Source organism: Myotis nattereri, assembly GCF_964212035.1.
Source record: "Myotis nattereri genome assembly, chromosome: 8".
NCBI lineage: Eukaryota > Metazoa > Chordata > Mammalia > Chiroptera > Vespertilionidae > Myotis > Myotis nattereri.
In genome coordinates this window covers 88,367,738-88,395,086 of record NC_138083.1, presented here as the reverse complement: position 1 = coordinate 88,395,086, position 27,349 = coordinate 88,367,738, and the positions used below count along the sequence as shown (strand labels likewise).

The 27,349-nt window shown below is 42.5% G+C and overlaps 1 protein-coding gene across 7 annotated transcripts in view; it reads right to left on the bottom strand.

The window, feature by feature from the left end:
- NOL4 (nucleolar protein 4) overlaps positions 1–27,349 on the bottom strand; it is a 211,946-nt gene that overhangs the window by 30,238 nt on the left and 154,359 nt on the right. For all 7 annotated transcript variants that reach the window (XM_081097326.1, XM_081097325.1, XM_081097331.1 and 4 more), the window contains one exon: positions 17,123–17,236. In XM_081097326.1, the coding sequence (XP_080953452.1) occupies positions 17,123–17,236 (114 nt within the window). The remainder of the gene's footprint in view (positions 1–17,122; positions 17,237–27,349) is intronic.

Sequence of the window (27,349 nt, the reverse complement as noted above, 5' to 3'; positions counted from 1 at the left end):
AAAGTTTATAATTGTTTGCCTCTACAACGAGAAGTTCATTTGTTATTCAGGAAGTCATTAATTTTAAGAAGTTCTCTGACTTATCAAAAATACGCACAAGTAAACACACTAATGTTCTTGAGTGCCACCTGTGTTTGCAGGTTAGCGGCTCCCTTCCTGTAGATGCTGATTATATAACGGCCGTCAACTCCAGGATAAATTTTGGTAGAATCAGTCTGACTAAGTTTCTCTTTTCCTTCCATTCTGATTCTCTCTGCGTCTCTTCCTTTCCCGGAAAGATCTCATCCCGTTTAGGTCTTCCTCGACCCCCTTCTGCACTGAAGACCTCGAAATCTAAACCCACATCTATAAAGAAGACCTGTCCCCGGTCCACATTTTCAGCTCTTTGCCGGATATACACTACATGCCGCAGAGGGGCTTCCCACTCAGCTTGTCAAATTGAACACTGCATCTTCTCACGTTCTCACTTCTCAGCCATAATTTGCTCTGCCTCCTGAATTCTTGATCTCGATTCGTGATGCCTTCATCGATACAGTCTCCTGAGCTGCAGGCCTGTGTCATATTCAACAGGCACCCTTTTCATGACCTCCCATGCACAACCCAGGACAAAGTCTTATTCAATCACTGTTACTGGTTAGCGAGTTGTCTAAGCAATGTCCTACCAAATGTCTCTGTTCGCTAGGCTGCACACAGCGGGTGCTGAGAATCTATCGTCAGATTAAACAGACGGGATCCCTGTCCTCCAGGGGCCTAGAGGCATGCAACAGGAGACAGAGGAGAGGAAGAAGTGAAAAAATATAAGTTCAGACAGTGATAACCGTTAATAAAATAATACAGGATGATATAAAAAATGATTAGAGATGGATGTCCAAGAGGGAAGGCCTTGCTGAGAAATATACATGAGCCAATTAGCCAAAAATGGAATGATAAAAAAGAGGCAATCATGTGATTTAGATGTGTGTGTGTGTGTAAACGGAGCACAGAAATCCATTCTACACTTGTCCTGAAACGTTTCTCACATCCAAAGACCTCGGTGAGCCCCAGGGTTTGCTTTAATTATGTCATGGAAGCATTCACATAGCTTGGTCTAACCAGCGATACTGTGCTAATACCCAGTGCTTCTCTGTGGCAACAGAATCGAGAAAAATTCAAATAAAAGTACCCTGTTTTCATGTTTCCTTCAGACAAAATACTATAATGGATGCTAAATATTGATATTTTTTGCATCCACAGTAAATATATCTGTTTTTAGGTATATCTTCCGATGTTTATAAGCAGAAACTCAAACTTGTTTCTTAATCTTGTAAAATTTGCTAACCGCACTAAACTGTAGCTTCAATTACAAACACCATTCAGTTATTACGAAGGCAGGGCTGTTTTTATCCTAAAACAGCCTTTAAAATAAAAATAAAGTGCAAGACAATGAAACGGCCTGGGATATTTCCCCATGAATTCAGCAACATCTTCACCCAGAACTCCCCGGGGGTGGACTGGCTGCTAGTTTCAGCCCAGGCGCTGTGCAGGAAGCTGGGTTTGCTGACCAGCAGTGTTTCATGTCCATACAGAATTAGCAAGGTGATTAATACTTTTAATTTCCAGGGGCCTACATTATGCAAATGAGCTAAACCTTCCTCCTGCTCTGCCTCTGTGAGCCTTCCCACGGGAGTGAGGCACAGTCCTGCCTGTGACCCCGGGAGCAGCTTGTGAGACACCCTGTTTTCGGTCAGGGGCGCACCCACAGCTGCAGTTAAATGTGGGGGCTCACCCTCCACTCCTTTTCTGTCCTGGTGCCTTTGGGCTAACAAAGGGACACAGTTCTGTCTGTCCTGCAGAATCCATCTCAATAGGCTCATGTTCGTCTTTGCAAAGCTTTTTGAGGACCGTAGAGTGAAATGTTAATGGGGAGAGTATTTACCACCACCGCCGAGAAAAGAGAAACAGTCTGAGCCTCTTAAATTCCACAGAAGACTAACGTCGCCGTGAGGCCCTGGTTCCACAGTGTGCTTGTCAGCTGTGTGCCCGCGGGTGCTTGCTGGTGGCTGCCTCCCACCCACTGCTTTCAGGGTGCTGAGTCCCAGGCACCCTTCACTTCCAGAGACTAATTAATTAACTAGTTAATTTTTTGCCTTATAAATATCATCCCAGCTTAGGGGCTCTGGCCCCATTTACAAACTAAACACGTCTTGGCTACGACCGAGCATAAATGATGTGTTCACCTACTTGGGGACCCTGAGGCTTCTTTCCCTCTGAACTCCCCCCAAGTCGCAGGCAATTCCGTTCCATCTGAATACAGATGGACACATGCCAAGAGGTAAAGAAATGATTATGCTCAATTGTTTTCCTTTCATGTTTTGTACCAAAGTTCCTAATTGAGTTTGATTTATCTATAATAATAAAAGCGTAATATGCTAATTAGACTGGCCATCCTTCCGGACAACCTTCCAGATGAAGCCCCAGGTGCCTGCCGGCGGCCGGAGGGAAGCCCGTGCTGGCAGCCGGGGGAAGGAAGGCCTACTCTTGCACAAATTTCATGCATCGGGCCTCTAGTATTCATATAGTCTTCACATGTTCTTATTAATATATGTATTATTTCTAATATAGCCAGTATCCTCTCAAGGGCAAAAACACATTTTTTCCAGGCTAAAATACAGGAAAGAGCCCAATTTAAATAGGTTCCTTACTCCTGTTCCATTCACATAATTTTCTAGGGTACTACAGAAATGTGTAGAGGAGGCAGTCTCTGTGCATTTGTGTAAGTGGAAATGGGCAAAACATCTAAAGACTATCTTATTTCTCACCCCAATTATTTTTTCCAAGGATTAGCAAAGCTTTAATTTTTAAAGCACAAATTTGGCAAGTATGTTCAGGTGATAAAAGACTAAGAATACTGAAAAGCAAAGTCTTGCTACACTTCAGATGCCAAACTCAGCTGCCTCTAGGGGCCAGGCGAGGATTATAAATGAGTGAGGAGATCCTGGGATAGGACAGCAGGAAGTACTGGGGACAGTGGTGAACTCAAGAGCACAGGTACCACTGAGAAGCGTTCAGAGGCAAACATTTTACAGCAACGTCCAGGCCAAACAAAACACTTCCGCAGTCCACTGCCCATGGGTCACCCCCACTGTACTCTTTTGATAGACTTGGGTTTAAGTGCACTGAGAAATGCATGATTCAATTCTGTTTCTTTTTGCTTCTTTTCAGAAATACTGGAGCAGTGCTTTTCTGGCTTGCTGAAGCAAGTCGTGACAACTATTCCTGGAAATAACCAAAGACCTAACGAGTGTGACTCATCTTCACATGGGAGCCTGTGGCCACAGCTGCGGCCCAGCCCCAGGGTCCGCATCTGGGCTTCACGAACAGGAGCAAAAGCACCCACTACGTTTACCTCTCATCCTGGGTTGGAAGAACACGAGGCCCTGGCATGTCACAAGGACAGAGTGGCAGCCCCTCTCCTGGTCCTGAGCGGGCTGCTCAGAAAGGGATGAAGGGAAGGAATTCGTGGCCAGCAGCCCCAGTCTTGTCTGGGGGTGAATTCGAGATGCTGCTGTGCTTGCCTTCATTCTAAGGTGCATAAGCTTTTCAGAAGTGGCCTTGCTGAAGGCCTCTGGATAGTGAATGGATCGCTGCAAATGTGCCGGTGCTCTCAGATTCAGCGGAAGCCATAAGGGAAACAAAAGACAGATGCACAAACGCGGGTTCATTTCGGTTTGATTTTAGAACAGGGTGGACTCATTTAAAGCGCGGTCAGCACTTGACAGCGAATGAATGGACAGTGCTTTTCAAGAAGCAGCTCATCATTAACTGGTTTCCTACCCATCATTAAAAAGCACTTATTACAAGTCTAATCACAGATGGCCTCCATTAGGAGCTGTGCGCAGGACTGCAATGCATAGCCAAGGGGTCTGTAGGAGCTCTCTCTCTCTCTCTCAAGCAGAAAAAATTAAATCTACATAATATCCCCGTCTTATGCTTAACGTCACAACTAAAAATATTTAGGAAAACGCAAAAGAGTAAGGTTTTTGTAGAAAGCATGATTGCGTGGTGGGGGTGGAGGTACTTTACACACAGCACTTACACCTGTCTGGCAGGAAGTTCACAATGGAGCACATGATTCATGAAAGAGCAGAGCGTATGTCGATAGGCAACAAGGCTAATTCTCCTCCTGTTGAATTCCAGTTTGGAATTCAAAGGCTCTTAATTTCTTCATATTTTGATATAAATGTTCATTTTGTGTAAGCATTATCTATACTATGTACACCAGGGGGGAGAAAGAGAGAGAGACACTATTCCAGTCTCCTGATGATAAAAAATGTTTAATTCATGTAATTAAAAAAAAATGAGTAGAAATACTGACCCTACTTCAAGTCTCTAAATAAAACTCAATGTTACCAAAGGAAAGTGGGTCCTAATATATGGTGGCAGGAGGAGATTTGACTTTGGGTGCTCAGCACAGGGTACAATATACAGATCTGGTAACACAGAAACCCACACCTGAAACCTATATGTTCATGTTGATCTATGTCATCCCAATCAATTTAGTAAAACAAATAAATAAAACACAAAGATAATTTATGTTATTTCCATTTAAAAATCCTTGAAAGCGGTTGTATATTTTGCATATATAATACACTTTAAATGCTAAGTCTTCAATAGTTCTGTTGGTAAGTTCCTATTAGGTGTAACTCATGGGCATAAAGCCATATACACATTCTTCAAAAAATGGAAAATTAAAATTGGACGTTAGCTCAAGTTATGAGTTAGATTTCTTAACACACAGGAACCAGCACTTGATGACCAGGGAGATTTTCCAGAAAGCTTGCTTGGAAAACAGGGTGTGCTGGACAATCCTCGGGTAGCTAGGGAGATCAAGTGCGTGACACCATGGGTCCACCCAGCCATCTCAGCAGGGTCTGGTGACAGAGAGGCTACCCAGGAAGGAGGTGTGAGAGGTCCTCAGGTCAAGCAGCCCAGTCCCTCAGCCACCGAGGGAGACTGACAGGTTCTGAGGGCTTCATACCAGCTGAAGACAGGCAGCCTGAACGGAAAGAGACTGAAGGGGACAGGATGAGAGAAGAATGACCCTTGGGCACAGCTGGAGATGCAGAGAGAGAGAGAGGGCAGAGCTGACCGAGGCAGCCGACCAGATGTCCTTGGGCAGGGAGGGCCCAGGGCGCAGGGAGGACAGAGTTGGGGCCACAGATAATGATTCTCAGGCTTGAAATCGAATGGAATTTATCCTTCTGGGCTTTGGACTTGTTGGTACCTATCAACCTTTTTTTTTTTTTTTTTTTTTTTCTTAAATCCCATTTCTCTCTTTTGGGATGGGTATACTATGCCTGTTGCAGGAACTATATAGAAGTGTCTCTTCATATACAGTGCATGGACTTAGATTAGATTGGGTGTAGTCTCAATTTCTGTGCCATTCAGGTGAACATATTTTCTGTTTTTAAGCATTCTTAAAGATCTATAACAATAAAAGCGTGATATGCTAATTAGACTGGACATCCTTCCGGACATTCTTCCGGACAACCTTCCGGAGGAAGCTGAGGCTGCAAGGGAAGCCGGAGTCCCGGGTGCCTGCCAGCGGCTGGAGGGAATCCCCGGTCCTGGGTGCCAGAGGGAAGCCGGTGCCGGCAGCCGGAGGAAGGAAGGCCTACTCTTGCATGAATTTCATGCATCAGACCTCTAGTAAGTTAATATAATAATACACTAAATTTTACATATTCTCGTGTCCACACAAATTGTGCTGCTGAGCTTTTTTAAAAACTCCCCTAAAGCAATTTAAATTCTAAATCTTAAATTTAGTTTATCAGGAATTGTTTATTATATATGCATTTTTTTTGTAATATGAAATGTTGGTTTGAAATTGCTATAGAGTCAATATATTAATTTTCCTTAAGCTTTAAGCAAAAACAAAATATTACTACTTTGATTATACTTCTATTTTTTGTCAGTAGCATTATTTATATTTTCATTAGCTAAAAAAAAATGTGAAAAAGATGCAATTTTTTGCTTTCCCATAAAGGTAACAATACATGTTGACTGAGAAACAAAGGGGGGGAGAAAAAAAACGCCCTCATGGATGTGGATATACTAACACCCACAGCTTATAACCCTTACCTGATGCCTGCTCCAGAGTCCCACAGGGTTTAGAAAACATTTAGAAATTCTTTAAGATCATGACTTAGAATACACAGGGTCTCTGTTGATCATAGTATTAGGATTTTAATTTTTTTGTTGTTTTAGGTAAAATCATCCAAGATTGGCATGCATCTTACTTATCACTGGAACAGAACTCACTTTTTTCCTTGCTAAAAATTAGGCAGTTGTCAACAGTTTATCTGAATGTTTAGATTGTGCATGCATTAATATTTGTAACTGCTTACAAGATATGACTACATAATGATATGCTATTTAATGTTGCTGTTTATAAAACAGGACTGCATAATGATATATTATTTCATGTTGCTATTAAGACTTCAGTTTGGGGAGGACATGTCCACATTCATGTGACATTTAGCCTACTAAACCAAAAGCACCATTTCAAAACCACAAATGAGTACCCCAGCAATGATCCCAAAGCTTCCTTTTGTAATATATTGATACTCTCTAGTTTATGTGGAAACTAGAAGCCTGGTGCACAAATTTGTGTATGGGTGGGTTCTGGCCAGTCCTCCTGCATTGGGCCGATTGGGCCAGGCCAGCCGGGGGGAAAAGTCTCGGGTGGTTGGCTGGCCAGCCCCGTCCCCGATTGGGATGGGAGGGGCAATCGGGGGCAGGGCCAGCCAGGGGAGGGGCTGGGGCCGGCCCCGCCCCCTGGTCAAACTCCAGGTGGAGCTCCCAGTCAAGGGGACAATTTACATATTAGTCTTTTATTGTATAGGATAATGTATTTATATATATGTACACCTTTTTGATTATTATTTTCTTTTAATCCTCACCTGAGGATATTTTTTCCATTGATTTTTTTGTGTGTGTGAAAGTGGAAGAGAGGGAGGAGGAGGAGGAGAGAGAGAGAAACATCTACATGAGAGACACACATAGTTTGATTGTTTCTGTACATGCCCCGACCAGGGCCAGGGATCAAACCTGCCACCAAGTATGTGCCATTGGCCAGAAATCAAACCCAGGACCCTTTGGTCTGTGGGCCGATGCTCTAAATACTGGGAAAAACTGGCCAGGGTATGTAGACCTTTTTATACATAGTTTTTAAGAGTTCTCTCTTTTTTTTTTAAATATACTTTATTGATATTTTACAGAAAGGAAGGGAGAGAGATAGAGAGTTAGAAACATCGATGAGAGAGAAACATCGATCAGCTGCCTCCTGCACATCTCCTACTGGGGATGTGCCCGCAACCCAGGTACATGCCCTTGACCGGAATCGAACCTGGGACCTTTCAGTCCACAAGCCGACGCTCTATCCACTGAGCCAAACCGGTTTTGGCAAGAGTTCTCTTTTGTGTATAAGACATAGACATAGCAGGCACATGCATATGTTTGTGAATAAGTAAAGAGTAAATAAGGATAAGTCATTTATTTGCTGAGTACAGACACAGCACACATAGCTTAAAAAACCAAAACCAAAACAAAACTACACCCAGGTTACAGCACCCCAACCTTTCTCTCCTCAGTAACACTTTAAAATAGCTTCTCCCCACGGAACAAGAGCCTAGATGCACAGTATCTACCTATGGTCCGTGGCCTTTAAACCTGGACTTCTCATGGAATGAGTCCTTAAACGTCAGATAAGCGTGCAACAGCGGAAAAGGACGGCCACCACTAAGGAACAGCATACAAACTTGAATATTAATGTTCCATATGTTGCATGTAGGGCGGAACTTCCCCCACAGCTGGGGTCGCTCTGGTGACAAGCTGTGCCGTCAGCCTGCTGCTATGACAACTACAGGGGCAAGTGGCGGGTCAGCTCCCGGCATGTGTCTCCCTGTAATTGCTTTGCCAGAAACCTAAAAGCTGACGCCTTTTCACACTGAGCGGTGAAAAGCAGCGTGTCCAAAGAACAAAATGTGAGACGTTCTTCGTCCCCTCCCAGCCTACCCCCTTGGTTCCTATCGCACTGTATTGTGATTTTCTCTATCCGATGCTAAAACTGTGTTTACCAGGCCGTCCAACAGCATTTCAAGTCGCAATGTTAATTCCGGTGATTCCTGCTCCATCCGGCCACACCTCACTTATGTTTCTCAGGAAGCATTCCTCTTGTGTTAGTGGGCACCTCATTAAAAGGCTCTCTCCTTCCCTGAAACCAACCTTTTTACCAAGCTACGTCCAGCCGCATATGGATTACTTATTGAGTGGTTACCCCATTCCCAGGATATAACTAGGTATCTTTGTGGGCTCAGAGTAATGAAAAGCCCAAGATGTTTCAGTTCTACAGCGTGATACAAAATGGTCGAGCCACATTCGGAGACACGTGGGGGCCACGGCAATGGGTGGGATCTACAATGGAGGCCTGACATACGTTGTCTCCACAGAGAGCGAGGAGAGGGACTCGGCTTTGTGGGCTGAGATCTGCTCCAGGAGGGGCTCCGTAAGGCAGGTACCCTTTAAGGTGGGCGCGCAGACAGACACAGGCAGAGAGGGGGAGCCATACGGCAGACTGGTGGGCAGGGTCAGGATGCCCTTAGAGGACTAAGAATCCTGCTCCACACCCACCTCTCTCTACATCCCCAAACTGGCATGATACAGACAGAGAGCAGGAGCAACCGTGGGGACCTGCATTCCTCCAGTGTAATTTTTAGTCATAAGTAGTGATAGTGATGACATATACCTCGCTGAGTTTTGGGACAAAGATATGTGAGAAGATTTACGGGAGGTCAACATTAACATACAAGATAATACACCTGCAATAGTGTAATGATATAGGTATGCTTCCCATACATACGCTGACTTATTTCCCAAATATAGTTGAGCGGACACTTTGAGTAATGAAGAGGTTGGAATTTAAAATTGAGTCAGGGTATTTGAAATGGTTTCAACAAACTTTGTTCTTAGAATATAAAATGATCAAATAACTAACAAACTAATGGCTCAATAAACTAATTTAATGTAAGAAAAGTATAGAAAGGATTCTGTAGTTTTTAAAACTACCCCAAGTGCAGAATCCTACATAAAGGATTAAAGAAGACACATGGATACCTGGGAAGTTCCCTACCAAGTTTGACAGCCTCATTGGACTTCCTCTAATTTGCTTCATAGGCAATAACAACTGATAGAAAAATGTAGTGGAATCATGTGACCTCCTGGGTTCTGCATTCCAAAGAGGATTCAAACCCTTGCATGTTCGAATATCTGATGGCATATGATTTGCAATTTATGAAGCATTCTGAGTTTCATTACTCAGAACATTACCCTGAAGTCAACAGGGAGCTAAATTCTTTGTACTGTATTGGTCTTTAAAGAGGGAGAGAGGGAGAGAGGGAGAGAGGGAGAGAGGGAGAGAGGGAGAGAGGGAGAGAGGGAGGGAGAGAGGGAGAGAGGGAGAGAGGGAGAGAGAGAGGGAGAGAGGGAGAGAGGGAGAGAGCGAGAGAGAGAGAGAGAGAGAGAGAGAGAGAGAGAGAGATAGATTGATTCTGTTTCTAGTGAAATAGGAAAAATCACAGAAGGAAGGAAGGCCGGTCTAAACTGGGAAAAAACAAAACTCGTCCAGGCCTGTTTCTTATATAAAATAAATGTATTAAATTAAGTAGTGTGTAAGGTCCTCTGTAGCTCTAATTTTTAAAAATGAATCTAATATGTCCCAGTTGTAAAAATGTTAATCATGTGTAAAAGGAGGCTCTTTTGAAAAGCTGTGTATTATTAATCCCCAACTGAAGCGATGTTGTGTGGATGCCCACGTATATGTCTAGGACACCCCCACACTGTTTCCCAGGCCTGAATCACAGGCTCCCCTCCTCACAGGCCTCAGGTCCCCCCACCGGAAAGCAGTTATGTAGCAGAGATAGAGTAATAGCCAATGGGAAAGACACTGGTAAAGAGCTTTAACTACTGCATTTGATGGAAATCTTAATGCCTCTGGGATTTAGATAAACTTCTCTCTTGCATCCACCTATTTTATTAAGTTTACAGTCACAGCTCTGACCTCTTTTGAACTATGGCTCGCTGCCCTCTTTCCAGCCCCAAGCCTTAAGCCTCACGCAGCTTTTCTAGAGGATTTGGGAACAGGAGGCCACACACAAACCCCAGGGACGAAAAAAGTGGCTGTGCCTGCCACGTGCTGAGGTGCCGAGTGTCCTGAGCGTCAGGGCCAGAACGCACTGTATGTTTCCTAAATAAAAGGAACACCCAAACCAACAAGCCACAAAGAGCCCGGGGTGTTACCAGAGAAGTGTTTCATGAGAAGTTGTCTCTGAATGTAGGAAATCTTACTGGACTTCCCATGTAACTGCATAGGTTACAGTGCTGTCCCGATCCTGCTTACATTCTTGGCAAACCGTGAAAAGGGGACAGATGAGTGTGGCTTGGTGTTTGATCTGCTAAGTGTCAGAGAGAGAGCAGGTAAGGACTCTTAGAAAACTGCTCTGCATAAACGCCTAAAGTAGCCAGAGCCTTTTCCTTACACCCGATGAGCAGGGTGCAAATAAAAACAGATGCAGGCTGACCTTTAGTCATCTTAAAACCACGGGGCTGAAGCAAAAGGAAAATTTTAAAAAATATATTGTTGACAAGGCAAAGAAAACACGATGGGGCGTCTTCGTGAAGGTGAGGAACTTGGGAGATTGAGCCATTTCGGCAAAATTGATCGGAAAAGGTCAACATTGCTGGCAAGCGAATCAGAATGTCAGGCGCCCTTCGACATCAGGGAAAAGAGGCAAGTCACCAAGAGAGCAAGCTGACCTCCTGAGGATTCGCTCCCGCACGGACTCTGTAAGACCACCTGTCTGGGCACCTGTTCTTATATAAAATAAAATTTATATCCAGGCCTAGGGCTGCCGCTCAGATGCCAGACTGCATGGGCTTGAGTAAAGGTTAACAGATGAACCCATCATTGAAACTTATGGTCAGAAGCCTTTTGTTATAATGATGCACCGATATTTTAGAAATAGTTCCACTAAAAATGAAAGCGAAATTGATGCTATTATAATTAACCTCGTTATAAACAACAGGAAAGATGCAAAGGGAAGGCCAGATGTTACAGGCATATTATTGGGGCAGCTTCACCCGGAAGCTAAAGCCTTACCCTCCCGAGAGAGCTACCAGTCTATTCCCCCGGGATCGAGGGGGGAAGGGACCGGACAGGGAGGACAACAGACACAGGCCCAGTAAAGTTGGGGTGACATCTGGAAGGTCCTTGGCTGTCAGTCACCTGGGAACAGGTCATTGGCCAGAATGAGCGTGGCCACTGCAAGGGCACGAAGTTGGGGACATTTAATCCCTAAAAGGAATCTGCGCTCTTAGGCTCTTGTGCTTTTGGTTCCTCTCATGCTCCTGGGCTATTGCTCGGGGCGCGCTCTCCTGCATTCACCCCAACACAGCGGACTGATGGGCTGCAGCCAGCCTGACGCGGAACTGGACCCGGCGCCAGCACTAACGGAAGCTTCGGACCCTGGCTTTGCCTCTAGCTCTGCTGAGACCCAGCAGCACTCCCATGCCGGGAAGGGGACTTGGGGAACCCAGGGATGCACTTCCATACAAATGAGATCACGCAGCCCTTTTCCTGAGCTAGCCTAAGGACCCCACCCCGAGAACCCAGGGTGGGGAGGACACCCCGCCACTCCGATCACAAAAGCATTTTATTTTATTTACAATACATTTTATTGATTTTTTACAGAGAGGAAGGGAGAGGGATAGAGAGTTAGAAACATCGATGAGAGAGAAACATCGATCAGCTGCCTCTTGCACACTCCCCACTGGGGATGTCCCCGCAACCAAGGTACATGCCCTTGACTGGAATCAAACCCAGGACCCTTGAGTCCGCAGGCCGATGCTCTATCCACTGAGCCAAACCGGTTAGGGAAACAAAAGCATTTTAAAAGGTGGCAGTCAATGGACACAGATACCAGGGGGGTGAGGGCATGAGTGGAGGGGGTGGAGGGGGGCAATGGGGGGAGAAGGACACATATGTAATACCTTAATCAATAAAGAAAAAAAGAAAGGCGGCAGTCCTCAGCTGCCTGGAATAGCAGCTCTCCGGAAGCCCTGCTCTCCTAAGTGCTGGGTAACGGAGCAGCATGCGTGTCTCGTGGCGGCGGTCCCCCATGAACCGTGCCAAACTCCAGTCTCTGCAGGAAGCACAGTTCCATTTGCCCGGCTATTGCATTAGCTAATTTTATAAAAACTTTGTGACTATGACTAAATTTCCCCAATACACAAAACATTATTTTTTTCCAGAGTAACTACTGTGTTTTAACGTGGTTAAAGAGAAGAGACAGGGCAAGGAATGAACAGATTATGAGAAAACAAATTACAAAAAAAGGAATATATTGGCATAAACCAAATATGTCAGATTCTTCATTTATCCGCTAAGCCTAAAAATAAGTGGTTGTAAAACAAGTGATATTAATGAAAATGCTGTCTTCATGGAGAACCTAGGAAACCATATGTTCTCCTGACTTTGGCACTGAGAAGTGTATCAACATAACATGTTGAATTTCTCTGTCTGAATTCAAACCACCTACTCACGTACTGACATTTATCAACTTGAAATTAATAACACTCTAAGCTAAAGATGTGCCCAAAGTTTTTTAAAAAAAAAATTTCTATAAAAATGTGGGAGAATTCTCAATGAAGCCAGAATACAAATGAGCAACAGAAAGGCAAAAAAATAAAAATAAAAAAATAAAAAAAAAAATCAGAAATTGAGGCTGGTTCCTATTCTCCCCCAAACCCATACATGTCACCCAAAAGAAATGAAGTTTCCAGATTCAGAGTCCTGTCCATCAAAGAGAGAAACTGTTGGCCAGACTGGAATGTTCCAGTTAGCTGAGCGCTGTCCCATGCACACAGAGGGTGCTGGTTTGATTCCCTGCCTCTGTCTAGTTAGTTAAATTGTCACCAAGAACATTGAGATCTCTTTGTTTTTGAGGAAAAAGTAATGAAATAGCAGAGGCAGAGAAAAAGACAATTTTTTCACATGTGCGGTGTCACAGAATTATGAAAGGTAAGGCTGAGATTGCCCATCGTTTTGAAGTGTCAGAGTGTGGAACAATTTCCTAGATACGTTAGAAAGTCTAGGTGTTCATGTGAACAGAAACGTGATGCTGAACGTATTCTGCAACACGCTGCAGACTGACCTCAGCTCTGAGATACCGGATTCCTAATGGAGCAAGAGGTGCCGTCCTGGCCCCGGGCCTGCTGCAGGGCCGAGGCTACATGGTAACACGCCTCCTCCGGATCCTGGCCGAGGTGGGCTTGCAGGAAAGGCGCTTCACCCGTCCACAGCACCTCTCATGTGCACAGGTAGAAGAGCTTTTCAAATGCACCTGATTCATCAAGCTTCACAAACTCAGAAGGGCATACACACTGACAGCCCTACCTGAGGCTCACCACGGGCGGCCAGCAGGCAGGCGTGTGGTGCGGCTCAATAGAACCCAGGTTTTAACTGTCCAGGTTTTAGACCAGGGGTCCTCAAACTACGGCCCGCGGGCCACATGCAAATACAAATATTGTGTTTGTTCCCGTTTTGTTTTTTTACTTCAAAATAAGATATGTGCAGTGTGCACAGGAATTTGTTCAGTTGTTTTTTAAACTATAGTCCGGCCCTCCAATGGTCTGAGGGACAGTGAACTGGCCCCCTGTTTAAAAAGTTTGAGCACCCCTGTTTTAGACCCTCAAGTACCTACAGAAACACAGGGGGTCAGTGACGAATCTCTGAGTCACCGGCAAAGTCCAAGAATCCTGAGTTGGGTTAAGAATGCTCACGGCCAAAGATGATCTCCTTGCCAGCCCTCAAGAGCTCTGGCTGCTTCTACCTGTGCAAAGAGAGGGTTTGGGTCCCATCGGGAGAGGATGCCCCACCGTCATGCTGTGGTGGGAAGTGCAGAATCCCCAGCAGAAGCCTCTGTGTGGCGTGTCCAGTGAGATCTGCAGAATTCACAGTAAGAAGTGGTGCCGACATGACATTTTAACGTAAAACTCCCTCAGGAAGCCAGCACTCTCAGTGCATGACCAGTCTCTCTGAGGATGCGAAGCACTTTGGGGAGGTGGGAACCTCGGTCAAGCGCATATGGAGACAGAAACAGCATCTCGGAGTAACTCTGCTCGCTGGGGAGGCCTGTTGCTATGAAGAAGGAAAAGTCTCTGTGAAGAAAGCGGAGTTTTCCAATAGAAGCCGCACTGCCAAAAACACCGAGCAGAGGCACAGATGGGACGCGACTGAAGAGTTGGTTCCTGAACATGGGTTTTCCCTCGATGAACACAACACGAAGGGACAGGGCCGTGGAGAGATGGCAAGTGTCAGCCTCACGCCATGTGAACTTACACCCGGACTTGCTCACGCAGCTGAGCAACCTTGTACGAACCACCCCACTTCTCGGCCTCAGTTCCCTCCTCTGTAAATGAGAATAATAATGCCTGCTCTCATGGGGTTGTGGAAAATGCTAAATGAGAGAAATGTCTGTAAAGTGCCTATCAGATTTCTAATAAATCCTAAGATGTATTTCTTTGTCATTCCTTCCGTATTTCTCATGAATCCTACACTGAGCCCTCGCAGGGCCCGGAAAGAGCATGGCTATGGGGGTGACACTGGACATCCCGCCTTCCCAGGTGACAGAGCCTGGCAATAAACAAGCACTGTGTCTGAGGACGGAGGAGAAAGGGCTCATATGGGAAGTAGGGTGAAGGCCAACTGGTCCCCACCCATTCTCGTCCCTACTCCCAGGGCAGTAGTAAGAAGTCACACTCCTCATGACTGTGAGCAGTTTTTCTTCAATGGGTAGAAGCTCCAGGAAGCAAACGTGAGCCCAAGGAAACACCATGGGAATGACTCCAGCTGTCTGCCAACAGCACCTATGCTTCAGTAACAAGCAGGCCTTTAGTGCTGGGGGTGGGATTTCCCCACCCCTTGAGGTACTCAAGCAAATGGTGGATATCATACATCTTTAAACTTATGGAACATACTGTGCTTTCACATGCACTGCCTTCTTAAATCCTCAAGATAAATCCATGCGTTTGATATTCACATGCCGATTTCACAGATTAGGCCAACAGTGGTCAAGTAATTGACCACATAGCGGGGGATGAACAGCTTTGGGGGATATTACAGAATGATGTCATAGGTAATACTTAACATGAATCAGTCATAACAACTCTACATATGACTGGCACAATGCAGGAATATTCTAGAGTGTAGACTAAATGGCTATATGGCAAGACGATAACCAGGAGAGCCCACTGAATCCCAGAATCCTGCCATTGAAATTTCTATAATTATAATCTCTCAAATAGACCGAGTCTCATTTTAAAACTCCTATGAAAGAGATAGTACAAATAATGCTTTTTTTAGTTTTACTTATATTGATGCAACAGAAAAGCTAGAACATCAGTTAAAATCATATTTTCTAGGCTGATTCATTGATACTTACTATGAGCCCAGTAAAATGCTAAGTACATAACAAAAATCTGTCATTTAGAGTTCTCATAACAACCCTATTGGACGAATACTGCTATTCTTTTTATCTTGCATACGAAGAAATAGAGGTAGAGAGAACTGAAATAGTTTTCTGAAAGTTACGCAATTAGTAAGAGTACAGCTGAGACTCAAAACCAGATGTATTTAACGCCAAAATGTGTAATCACCATCACTACACAAGGTGGTAGGGTCGGGCAAAAGTAGGCCTACCATTGTTCATATGAAAATAACACAATAATTAATAAATAATAATACAAGAATAAACTCTATTTTGCATACTCACAACTGTAAGCCTACTTTTGCTCCACCATTTATAGTACTATAACTCATTTTAATATAAAGTTTAGAATTATAATAATGATAAAAGTCATAACTGAGAACATGAATATGTGAATAAACACTTAGCAAAGAATTATTAGCAAATTCAAAGTTAGCTTTTTCATATATAAATTTTATCTGAAGCCAATACTATTTTTTATTTAACTACAGGCTTCATCTTTTGCATTGTTTAAAATTATTAACACACGCCATATTAATAACAGGCATATTGAATTTAAAATAATGCCATTCTGAAACACTTTTCAGTATTTAAGCCTGGAATAGAAAAACATTTATTTTTCTACTTTCATTGGCTCAAAGGAAAACAAAATTGGATTCACAATTTAATCTTCCCATCCCAATATCAATTAAAAATATGAAGCACGCCATCCTTCGTTGTAAAAATAATTTAAAAGTAAGAATACAGCACACTTCTATGTGCAATACTTACATTATGGGCAATATTTAAATTCTACGCTATAATTTAATTTTGCATTATGGATAATTAAGGAAGAGGGCTAGAGAGAAAAATAAAACAAAGATAGACATACCAGACACAAGAAGGGGAGACAGAAAGATGTAGACAAAGCAAGGGAGAAAGTGAGTGAAACCCCAGGGAACAACGAACAAAACACACTCACACCACAGCCCTGGACATCCTCCCTGAGGAAAGAGACACAGGAGTGGACGCTTGACGGCACGCAGCGAATGATTCGCGAATGAGGGAGTGAGCCGGGACATGGACTTCCATTCTGTCACGTCCCCACGTATGGACGTGGGTCCCCATCGGCCCCATTATGTGGTGCTCTCGCCACCCCCAGCGCCACACGCTGCCACCTCGCAGTGGGTCACAGGGATGACAAGACAAGTTGATGCTCACGAAGAATGAACACACTCAGGTCCTTCGCACAACCAACCAGGAACACCGGCAGAAGTACTGTAAGTGATCACTTTGGACCCGTGACTTGACCCAGCAGCCTGCAGAGAGGATGCCATACGGAATGGTAACCCATCCGTTTCCAACTGTCCGGTTCCCACCACAGAGCATCTGGGTTGTTAGGCCTCCATGGCGCTCACGAACCTTCAATGTCAAGTTTAAATTCTTATCAGAAAGACACAAAAGCCCTGTCTTTGTGAACTTCAAGACCCACCCATTCAGCGTGCACAGGAGGCTCCCCGAGCCGCACGCTGGCTGGGTGCCCCGGCCCCGCGGCACAGTACCTGCTGCTTCTCCAGGCGCATCCTCTTGGCAGCATTTCTGCTCTCGCTCTCACAGGCCGAGGCCAGGATGCTCTCTGCAACTGCTGAGGTAAGGTGGGAAGGGATAGGTCGCGACTACAAAAGAAGAGAGAGAGAGAAAACGTGAACAAATTATTAACAGTATCATCCAGAGGCCCACGCTCGTCTCAGAAGAGCTCACGGGACGTGCAGGAGCATCCATTTACTCCAACTTATTTAAATAAAAGAGGAAATGGAAATTGTAAAGATGGAAAATGAATGCTAGTTAGAGGTAAGGCTCTGGGTGCGACACAGATCCGTCATTCATTCCCAGAACTCCACTGTGGCGAGGACTTAGTCTCGGCCAGTGGTCGGCAAGCTGCGGGCCCTTGAGTGTGGCTCTTCCACAAAATACCACGTGCGGGCGCGCACGTACAGTGTGATTGAAACTTCGTGGCCACACTCAAGGGGCCAAAGAGCCGCATGTGGCTGGCGAGCCGCAGTCTGCCGACCACTGGTCTAGGCCATGAAGCTGGAGTTTGAGAGGCGGTGGAAAGAGTGCTGACTGGGCTTAGCAAGTAAGACAAGTCCTCCAGTTCTTTCATGACGTATGACACAGCCAAACAACAACAAGGGACAGGGCTGAAACAGAGCTGGGAAAACCTGACAGACACTCAAACCATGTCAAACAACATCAACATGAAATATTTATGAAGACTTACAGTCGAAGTTGGGACCATTGATATGTTTAAAAGCTTTAAAAAGGAGTTCAGCTTAAATACAAACTAAAAAGCAGTACTAAAACAATTCTGATACAACAAAAATGTGATGTTTCAGATGTGAGATGTATTCCTGCCTGCATGTTTTATTTTTAAAATGTGAGTGAATATCACTTTCACAGGCACATCCATCTTCTATGTAGCCCACATAGAAATTAACCCCCCAAACCAAGCTCCTAATTACCAGTTGTTTTCAACTCGTATCATTTGTGATAATCAAGGAAGTTTTTCATCTCTTTTCCGATAATTACATACAAAATCATCTAACTGAAAGATGAAGTCCTTAATGACACTGAACGCTTTTTTTAAATGATGATAAGCAAATGAAAGATAAGAAATAACATGAAAATTAAACCAGATGAGATAAATATGAAATTAAAAAATAAAAGATCCTTTGGGACTCTAGAATGTACGGTGATGTACAGTAGGGTTTTCAAAGCCTCACACTAAAACCTGAATGGATGCTAGTTATTGGAAGCCTCTGAGCCCACAGAGACATGGCCTTTTTTCTTTTTCTTTTTTCTCTTCTGGTAAATGAATGAGTCTGAGCATAGCTTTATGCTACTTGCTTCATTTCGCTCCCTCTGGCGTGTAAGAAGTGCTTCAGCGAATTGAACCATGGGTTGTATGTCTCAGACAATATCCTAGAATGGCTACCTTCAGGCCACAGTGCTTTAACAGGCTCTCCTCAGGGGAATCTGTGTGCTGCGGGGCTGTGGTCATGGATTCCTCCAGAGACGAGGGCTGAAGATGCCCTCACAGCAGTAAGGGGAGCCAGATAACACAGAACTTCCATGTAGTAACTTGAGATAAAAAATATTTTGACCAAAAAAAAACCAACACACCACCACCCAAAAACAAATGCAAACAATTCAAAAAATAATTTATGAAAACAATACTTCCCCTGATTGAATATAGTTAAGTAAATATGCTATTTATTAATACATATTTTAATGTACATATTAGATTTTAAAATAATGATTCAAAATGTATAGTCTTATACGCTACATGACTTATACCTATATCGATAAGACTGGATACCAATTTCTTTCCCAGGATATAATATAATGCTAAGCACCCCTCCCTAATTACCTCTTAATTAACTGTCATTTTCAACTGAGCTGTGATCTTTCCCCAGCACTGTCCTCATCCTAATAATTATCTATGCCCAAAGCAGTGGCGGCTGTTACATTAAACAGATGGCTACACAGTCACATGGAGCTTTTGGAGTTAAAAAAAAAATCACATTTTAATTGGGGACTTAAGATGTGATTGCTGTTGGCACAATGTAAATGAGTCTTTCCTTATATGTGTGTGTAATTATTACCACCACACCAACAAACTATTCCAGTTTTTGCTCTAAACAATGCTAGCGTCCTCTGCACTTCTGCTGTACATGTGAGATGCTTTAGGATTTTTACAATTATAAAAATGTACAAAGAAATAAAAAAATGTAAGATTCTGTTCGCGGGTTAATTTATTAATGTGTCCAGGCTCTGATGTTGAAGTACAGCTCAATCACGTATTAGACAAGGCCAGACTGAGAGCAACAGTGACATCTACCCAAGATGATAAGGAGAAGGAGCTCCTTCAAAATAATTAAAGCAAATTATCCACTAGTCAGAGTTTAGGGAGGGCCGAAATAAAGACTGTTTCTTCTGATCTTGATATCTTAGAAAAATATGTAATTTAAGAATTCGGTAGCTTGGATGATATGCATACCCTATCTCCCCTAAATGGTATCTCTGCACCTAAATGCCTAACTGTTACAGGCAGAACAGAATGTTCCAGCTCCTAAGGGACCCCTTGGTTAACTAAGTAGGTAGCGGCATTTGTGGACATCAGTGGAATAACCTAACAGTTCAGCAACGAAGTCAGGTGGACGAGGCTAGCACTCTGTAATCAACTAATTGCAATCTGTCTGACCAATTTGCTATTTAATCTCTCTGAGCTTCACTCTTCTTGCCAAGTATCATTATCTCCCTTTTTATAAATGGCAAAACTGAGGTTCGTTCGGTAAGTTCTGAAGAGAAAAAATAATCTCTATGTCATGGAGCAGTTGTTAGCATCACTTCCATGAAGTAATGTACACAAAAATCACTGATAGCCTCACTTATTTATTCAACAAGCATATTTCATGAGCACGTCCTACATGTCAGGAGCTATGCCAAGTCCAAAGACATGGAGGCAAACACAGCTGTCTCTGCCATCATAGGCTTTACTGTACAAGCAAACATGGTGCCTAGCATGCAGGGGATGACACACATCCAACCACGTATGTGTAGTGTAGACTCTCAACCTTTTCCTGGCAATCCCGAAATCCTAATACTGTACAAACAAAGATTTTTAAAAACTTGGGGCAAACTCAATTGGCATAAAAATGACATGAGAATACCTACAATCCTTCTTTTTCCTACTTTCTGGGCATAGTCATATGTTTTGTGGCAGAAATAATAAATTTGTATATGGGATGTTTTCCCAGATTCTTGCTGTTATGCAATAATCAGAATCTATACTCTATCATGTTTCCAAAATCTGAAAAGTTCTGAATTCGGAACCTGAGATAATCCAATATTTCAGGTAAGGATGGTGAATGTGGGCTAAAATAGCAGGTCGACTGTCCCGACCTCATCCTGTACAGTTTTGGTGGAAATGGTAAGCAAAGTGTCTCATTGGCCTGACCCTGGCCACAGGATTTAGGATTAGACAATCATGGAGCTCATCACTTTATTCCCAGCGACTAACCCAAGAGATGGACTTATGATCCCCAAAGGGCCAATCCAAGTCCTTTCATGGGAACCAGGACCTGAAGCTGGGAGACTGCTCTTAGATAGTGAGTTTTAAGAACAGAGGTTAAGATCTGCTAATGCAACTTTTCCCAGCAGGTAGCAAGCACCACCTGAGAGGTCAAGCATTGCACCAAGAAGCACAGATAAGAAATGGGGGAGCATCAAACCCCTGGCATTTGAGCACTTGGACCCAGCTGTATGTGAACCATTAGACTTTCTCCAGTTTCTCTAGAAAATTCTCTTGACTAATTCAAAGGAGCTTGAAAATGTGTTTGTAACAAACATGCTAATTAATCTTCATTGAGGGTTTGATTATACATATTTTTCTATGAAGTGATGCTCTATGCTTTGGCCTTAATTTTAAAACATTATTGACCATTAATAATGATCTTTCACAAATGCATGGGGAATAACAGTTGGTACCTACATATACTTACATACTTATACTAGAGGCCCAGTGCACAAATTTGTGCACAGGTGGGGTCCCTTAGTCTGGACAGCAATCAGGACTCATTGAGGCCAGACCAGCTGGGGGGAGGGGCTGCGGGAGGTTGGACGGCCGGCCCCGCCCCCAATCGAGGCCCATTGGGGCTGGGCTGGCTGTGGGGAGGGGCCGTAGGAAGTTGGCTACGGGAGCTCACTGACCACCATGGGGCAGCTCCTGCATTGTCACTACCTAGTCACAATAACTGACAAATAGATGAAAATATGTTTAAAATAGTGTTTCAAGAATTAAAAAGAATAAAAATTAAATGTTATAAAAATTAAATGTTATATAATTGTCTTGTTTAGTGGAAAAATCTCCCTAAAGATTTAAAATATATTAGGCTAGATTTTCAGTCAGTGGTAGCTTTCAAATTCAAATGCCAATTGCAGAATACTGTGAAACACATAGTAGACAATAAAAATTAGCTTATCTCCCAACTAATTCCTACCACAAAGTAACACATTAGTAAATATCCATTCACTCAGTCAACTTTCATTCCATCATTTTAATTCAATTGAACTGAACACGTATTGAGCAGCGTTCATGAGCAACTAATTGCAGTGTGCACGACATTGTGGGCGATACAGATACGCACAAACTAAGCAGCATAGTACTCGAGAAATACAACTCCGTGGGAGGGAGCGAAGGCCCATGTATAAGGCACAGTAATATAAGACAGGATAAGATAAAGCTACAGAGGAGGTATCACAAGTAAAACTTGCACACAGAAGAGAGAGAGATGTAAGGCTGTTCTTAGCCAGAAGGGAGGGTTAAGGACATAATTGATTCAGTTCTCCAAGCAGTTCACCAGAGTAAGGCAGCCAGGGTTCCCAGTAAAGGGAACCGTGGAATGACATCTCAGATTAAGTTGCATTTTATCACGTTCCTCAGGCACCACGTACTGTGTCCACACTGTTATTTCCAGTGCGGCTGGTTTCATGTATACGTGCCACTTATTTCCATTTTTCCAGAAATAAACGAAAACCCGGGTTGACAAGGTCCTTAAGTAACAACCGGTGAAGCGCAGATAAAAACTCAAATCCACTGATATAAAATCGAGGTGTTTTTCTTCCGATTTCCTCACCATTACTGCCAATTTCCACTGTTTCCTTCTGGGGTCAGTTTCCTCTTTCTTCTCAGAGGACTTCCAGGTTGCCCGGAGACAGCCCGAGTGTGGGAACTCAGTCCCAGCAGCATCTCCTTTCTCTCTCTGGAAGTGGCTTTAGCTGCATCGATCTGTAGGTTAAAAGTGGTTTCTCTACAAATGTTGAAGCCATTTTCTTAGGACTTTGAAGATTGGCTCTGACATCTGTTTTTGAGGACAAGATGTGTGTTCATTCTGTCCTATTTTAGATCATATCTTGTTTCTTCCTGTTGACATTTTAAGAATGCCACGGGCCCTAGCTGGATTGGCTCAGTGGATAGAGCATCAGCCTGCGGACTGAAGGGTCCCGGGTTCGATTCTGGTCAAGGGCACATGCCAGTGGGGGGCATGAAAGGGGCAACTGATCAGTGATTCTCTCTTATCATTGATGTTTCTATCTCTCTCTTCCTCTCCTTTCCTCTCTGAAATCAATAAAAATATTTTAAAAAAATAAAGGAATGCTATGGGGCTGCGGTTTCTACTGTGATATCCGTGGGTATGGGGTTTTTTTTTTTTTAATTTGTACTACTCAGCACCGGTCTTCTTCTTTGATCTTAGGATTCAATGGTCTCCTCACTACTCAGTTCCAAAAAGCCCTGTCCTCATCTGTTTGAATGAGGTCCTTATTCCAAGTTCTCCTTTGGAATGCCAATCATCTATGTCTTCATCATTCTATTCTTTAGCTTACATTTTTTTTCATATTTCCCTTCTCTTTTTCTCTCTGTAATTCCCCTAGTTTTGTGTTTAAGGATTTTCTCTTTGGCTGAATCTTACCTTCTACTTAACCCACTTGGTAAGATTTTAATATCAATGCTTACAATGCCTATTTTATTTCAAAAGTTGTAAGGAGACATTTTAATTCCTCGTTGATAGAGCATTAGGCCTTCCAGGGCCTGACCTTTCTGTACAGTATTCTATTCATTTCCTGCCAGTCCCACACCAAAACCCATGTCTCCTGAGCTTGACAGGGTATTCAGACCTCACTTTTTCTACCTTCCAAGTCTACTACCCTATCAAATTAAGGGCTTACAATTCTGGCTATGAGTTTTCTATTAATTTATTAATTTCTTGGCCTGGGAATTCCTTTTTCTTTTTTTTTGAGCTTAGAAAGGTATTTAAAAATTATATTTTACTTAGGAGTTGTATATATTTATAGAGGAAAGGGGGGTGGTATGTAAGTGTGCCTGTGGTATTCTTTGAGGCTCAGGTCAATATTTTGCTAAAACTAAAAGATACAATAATTAGTAACTCTGACAACTATTTGGCTATCCATTTTGGTTATTCTTCCATTTAGTACATTTAGTAAATAATGAGAGAATTGTACCCATAACCCCTAAGCCAGGAAACATCAGTGGACCAAGACAGCACACATTGAGAGGGAGCAGCAATCGCATATGATGGTCTATTGTGCTAGAGAAACTAACTGGACATTTTTTTAAATAGGACAGAAAGGTGCAAGATTATGTGCTAAACATTGTATATACATTATCACATGTAAGACTCCAACAGCCTCTCCTTTAGAAAGATGGAGACTCAGAAACATCACATCAAATTGTATGGAAATTCAACTAAGCCCGGAATTGAAACTTGGCCTGTCGGTTTCAAAAGACTATGCTCTTAACATATAAACAACTTAGATAAACAACGTAGACTTTGTTGTAAAATGGCAACGTTGGACACCTCACAGCCAGAATTGGGAAAGACTGTTCCAGGAGCCAAGGAGACTTTTCATACAACCAATGCAGCGCAGGCACCGGTCCCCCTCGCTCCGACGAGAGGCCTGCACCTCCCTCATGTGTAAGCGCTCTGCTGGGAGCCACGTAAACCCAGGAAGTATTATATGTAAATGTGTCTGCACATTTTCTAAGATGTCAGAAGAAAAGGGTTTGAATCTTCAAAACTTCCCTGTTTTTAAATCCTTTTCTGTGTATATGGTACCTTTCCTAACTGTAAATAAATGTACATCATTTTTGCTCATAATGGTGTATTCCTTGTCTTTAAAAAAAAAAAGGCCCCAAATTTTATAATTTCCAGGCATAAATCCTAGTTTTGTGCCTGCCTAGGAATAGACGATAGGGAGGAAGTATGAGATAGAATTGAGTTTCAAGAATTAAGCAAGAGCCCTGGCCAGTGTGGCTCAGTTGGTTGGGTGTCATCCCATGTACCAGAAGGTTTACGGTTTGATTCCTGGTCAGGGCACATGCCCAGGTGATGGGCTCAATCCCCAGTATGGGGTGTGTAGGAGACAGCAAGTCGATGTTCTGCTCTCGCATATATATTTCTCTCCATCCCCCCATCTCCCTTCCTCTCTCTTTAGAAATCAATGAAAAATTTTTTAAAAAGAACTGTACAAGAATAGAGGTATGAGTTAGGAAGGATTAGAACTAAAGTGATAGCAGAGAAACTTCAAAATTATGGGACTGATTTGAAACTCAGCAAAGGAAGAATAAACAGAATTCAGTGAGTGGTAGGATGCAAGCCATAAGTGTATCAACAGTCAAATCTCATCCCAAGTTTATGAACACTGGTTAAATGGCAACAGTGGAGTTCGTACCAGAAATAGGCAAGTCAAGAGGAATTTACCAGTGACAGAGTCGATAAGGCGGAATAAGGTGGAATATCAGTGAAGATGGTGGGCGGTGGAGAATATAAAGAGTTCAGTGAAGATACATCAGTACATTTGTCAAATGCCTGGCTGACATTTGGAATGAAATACCAAAGCTTTGTCGATGACTGGAATTCTACTTTTAGTGGAGTACAGCATACAGGGCAGACTTCTGCAGCTATGGGTAGGGTCATATGCTGCACATTGCCAAGCCCAGAATCTTAGAAAGTGCCCAACATAAAAAATTAAAAAAAATTTAAAAAAAGGAGGGATAGAAATAAGAGTCTCAAGAAAATGGGGCTGTTTGAGTTGAGGATCCAACCTTTGGGTTCGGTGCAAATGTAGTCACGTGATCATCCTAGGAACTAATTCAATATGGTGAGAACCAGAATTTTAATGTGAGGGATGATCAAGAGAGTTGGTGGTGATGGGTCTGATCTGTGAGTGTAAAATAATCCTTCAGAAGACCTAGCAAAGAAAGATGGACTCAGACTGTGAAAGAGAAGTTATGAGATTAACTATTTCCTTGGAATGTGGAAACTTTTTTATTTCACATAAGAGAAGAAATTTTCCTCTCAGTGAAGAAGGAAAACTAAAAATGGGGAAGAGCTGGGATGGGTGATGGAGCAACATTCTAAATAATACTGGCTATACAGGTTTATAAAGTTTTTAATCAAACTCTTGTATGAAGGACTGGGTCTATTTCTGATCAAAAATTTAGTTTAAAGAAGCACTCTAATTAATTTTTTATAATATCTCTATTTGCTAAAGAAGGAATAGCAAATGTCACTGTAGCTTTTGCAATGCTTCTAATATCAGGGAATCTATGAATTAAAAGCAAATTCTGATCCTTCTACTTTGGGGCTGCATTAGACGAATAGAAGCAAATGATGTAATTAGTCAAATTCTCTTAAAAATGTACTATTCCTAAGCATTAAATATTTATTTTCTGATGAAAGAACTGTAAGATCAAGAGAGCAGATATCAAAATTACTGAAATGGGTATTATAGGACGCAATTAAAAAGAAATACTAAGGACAAGAATTTAGAAGATAGCATGAAAGTATGGTGTTGCCATAATTAGATTATTTACATATTTGCTTTTAGAATTCACATCTCGCTTTTTCCCTAAAATAGTAACATGCACACTAAAATAAATTCAGCAAAAGGGAAATGGGGACCTTAGAAAGACTCTGACTTTGAACTTCTTGGAGGCAAGGCACAGAAGTGAACATACAAGGTTACACCGAGTCCTAGGGATGAGAAAACATAAAAGCACTATTTCTGCAGGAGAAACCATTTTTTTCTTGCTTTTCCTTCTAGAAGTTTCTGAAATAAAATCATTTGTAGTGGACACTGAGTAACTTAGTGGACAAGGTCCTTGGCAAAATTTTACCAAGTAATTGCATGAGTCTTATTCCTTCAAACACACAGTCACTTGCATAATATTAAAATGAAAGTAAATAGGGAATTTTTCAAGAGGCTGAGATTTGTGAATTCAAATATCTAGGATAGTTGATAGAACTTGGTGGCAAAATTTGAGGTACAGGAGGAATGAGGGACTAAGAGCCTTTGATCATCTCACCTAAATATTTTCACTTCAGTTTTATAAACTTGCATTAAACCTGTGCAGCATGGGAATCGTACCATGTAACACAGGTGACACTCAGGTATGGGCCAACCCCACCTTTTTATAAAGCCTTGTCTCTGCGATCTTATCTATGACAGGTACTCTTGAATGCAGGCTCAGGACGCCCTGAAGAAATGCATTTCTTTTCTGGAACAATCAACAAATATTCTTCACAAAAAGTAGCGGAATATATTTGCCAAAGCCACACAATAGACTAATAACAATTTGATATTTCTGTCTAAGGATTAAGTTAATGGCTATTTAACTCATGGGGCCTTTAAAATCTAATGAAAACTAAGACAGTACTTTGGATCAAGCTTATTAGATTTTTTCACAAAACATACTCTTTGATATTCAACACTGAGGATTTTATGGCTTGAGATGTTTGTTAGCAATGAATTGGTAAAAATGTGAAGAATGTGTAGAAAAGTGTCATAATGCAGTTATTATACTTCATGCATTATAGAAAATACTTATTGTAATGACAGAAATTTTGGCTGCTTTAGCAGTCAAGATCTATGGGGGTCTTGATAATTCCAGTTAAATAAAAATGCATAAATATGAACTTGAATTATTATAGGCAGTTAATTGAAAGTATTTGTGTTGAAATGTAAATTCTTGAGGGACAGTACCGAATAATTAAACATGAATAGATTTTGTATTAATGACAGCAGAAAATTAGTCAAAATGAATGCCAAGATTCTCAAGTAAAGTACTAAAATATGCTGTGTTAAAGTATTCTATGGGAATACTTCTTTGAATTTCTTAATCAAAGTCAGCAGGAAACATATAATTC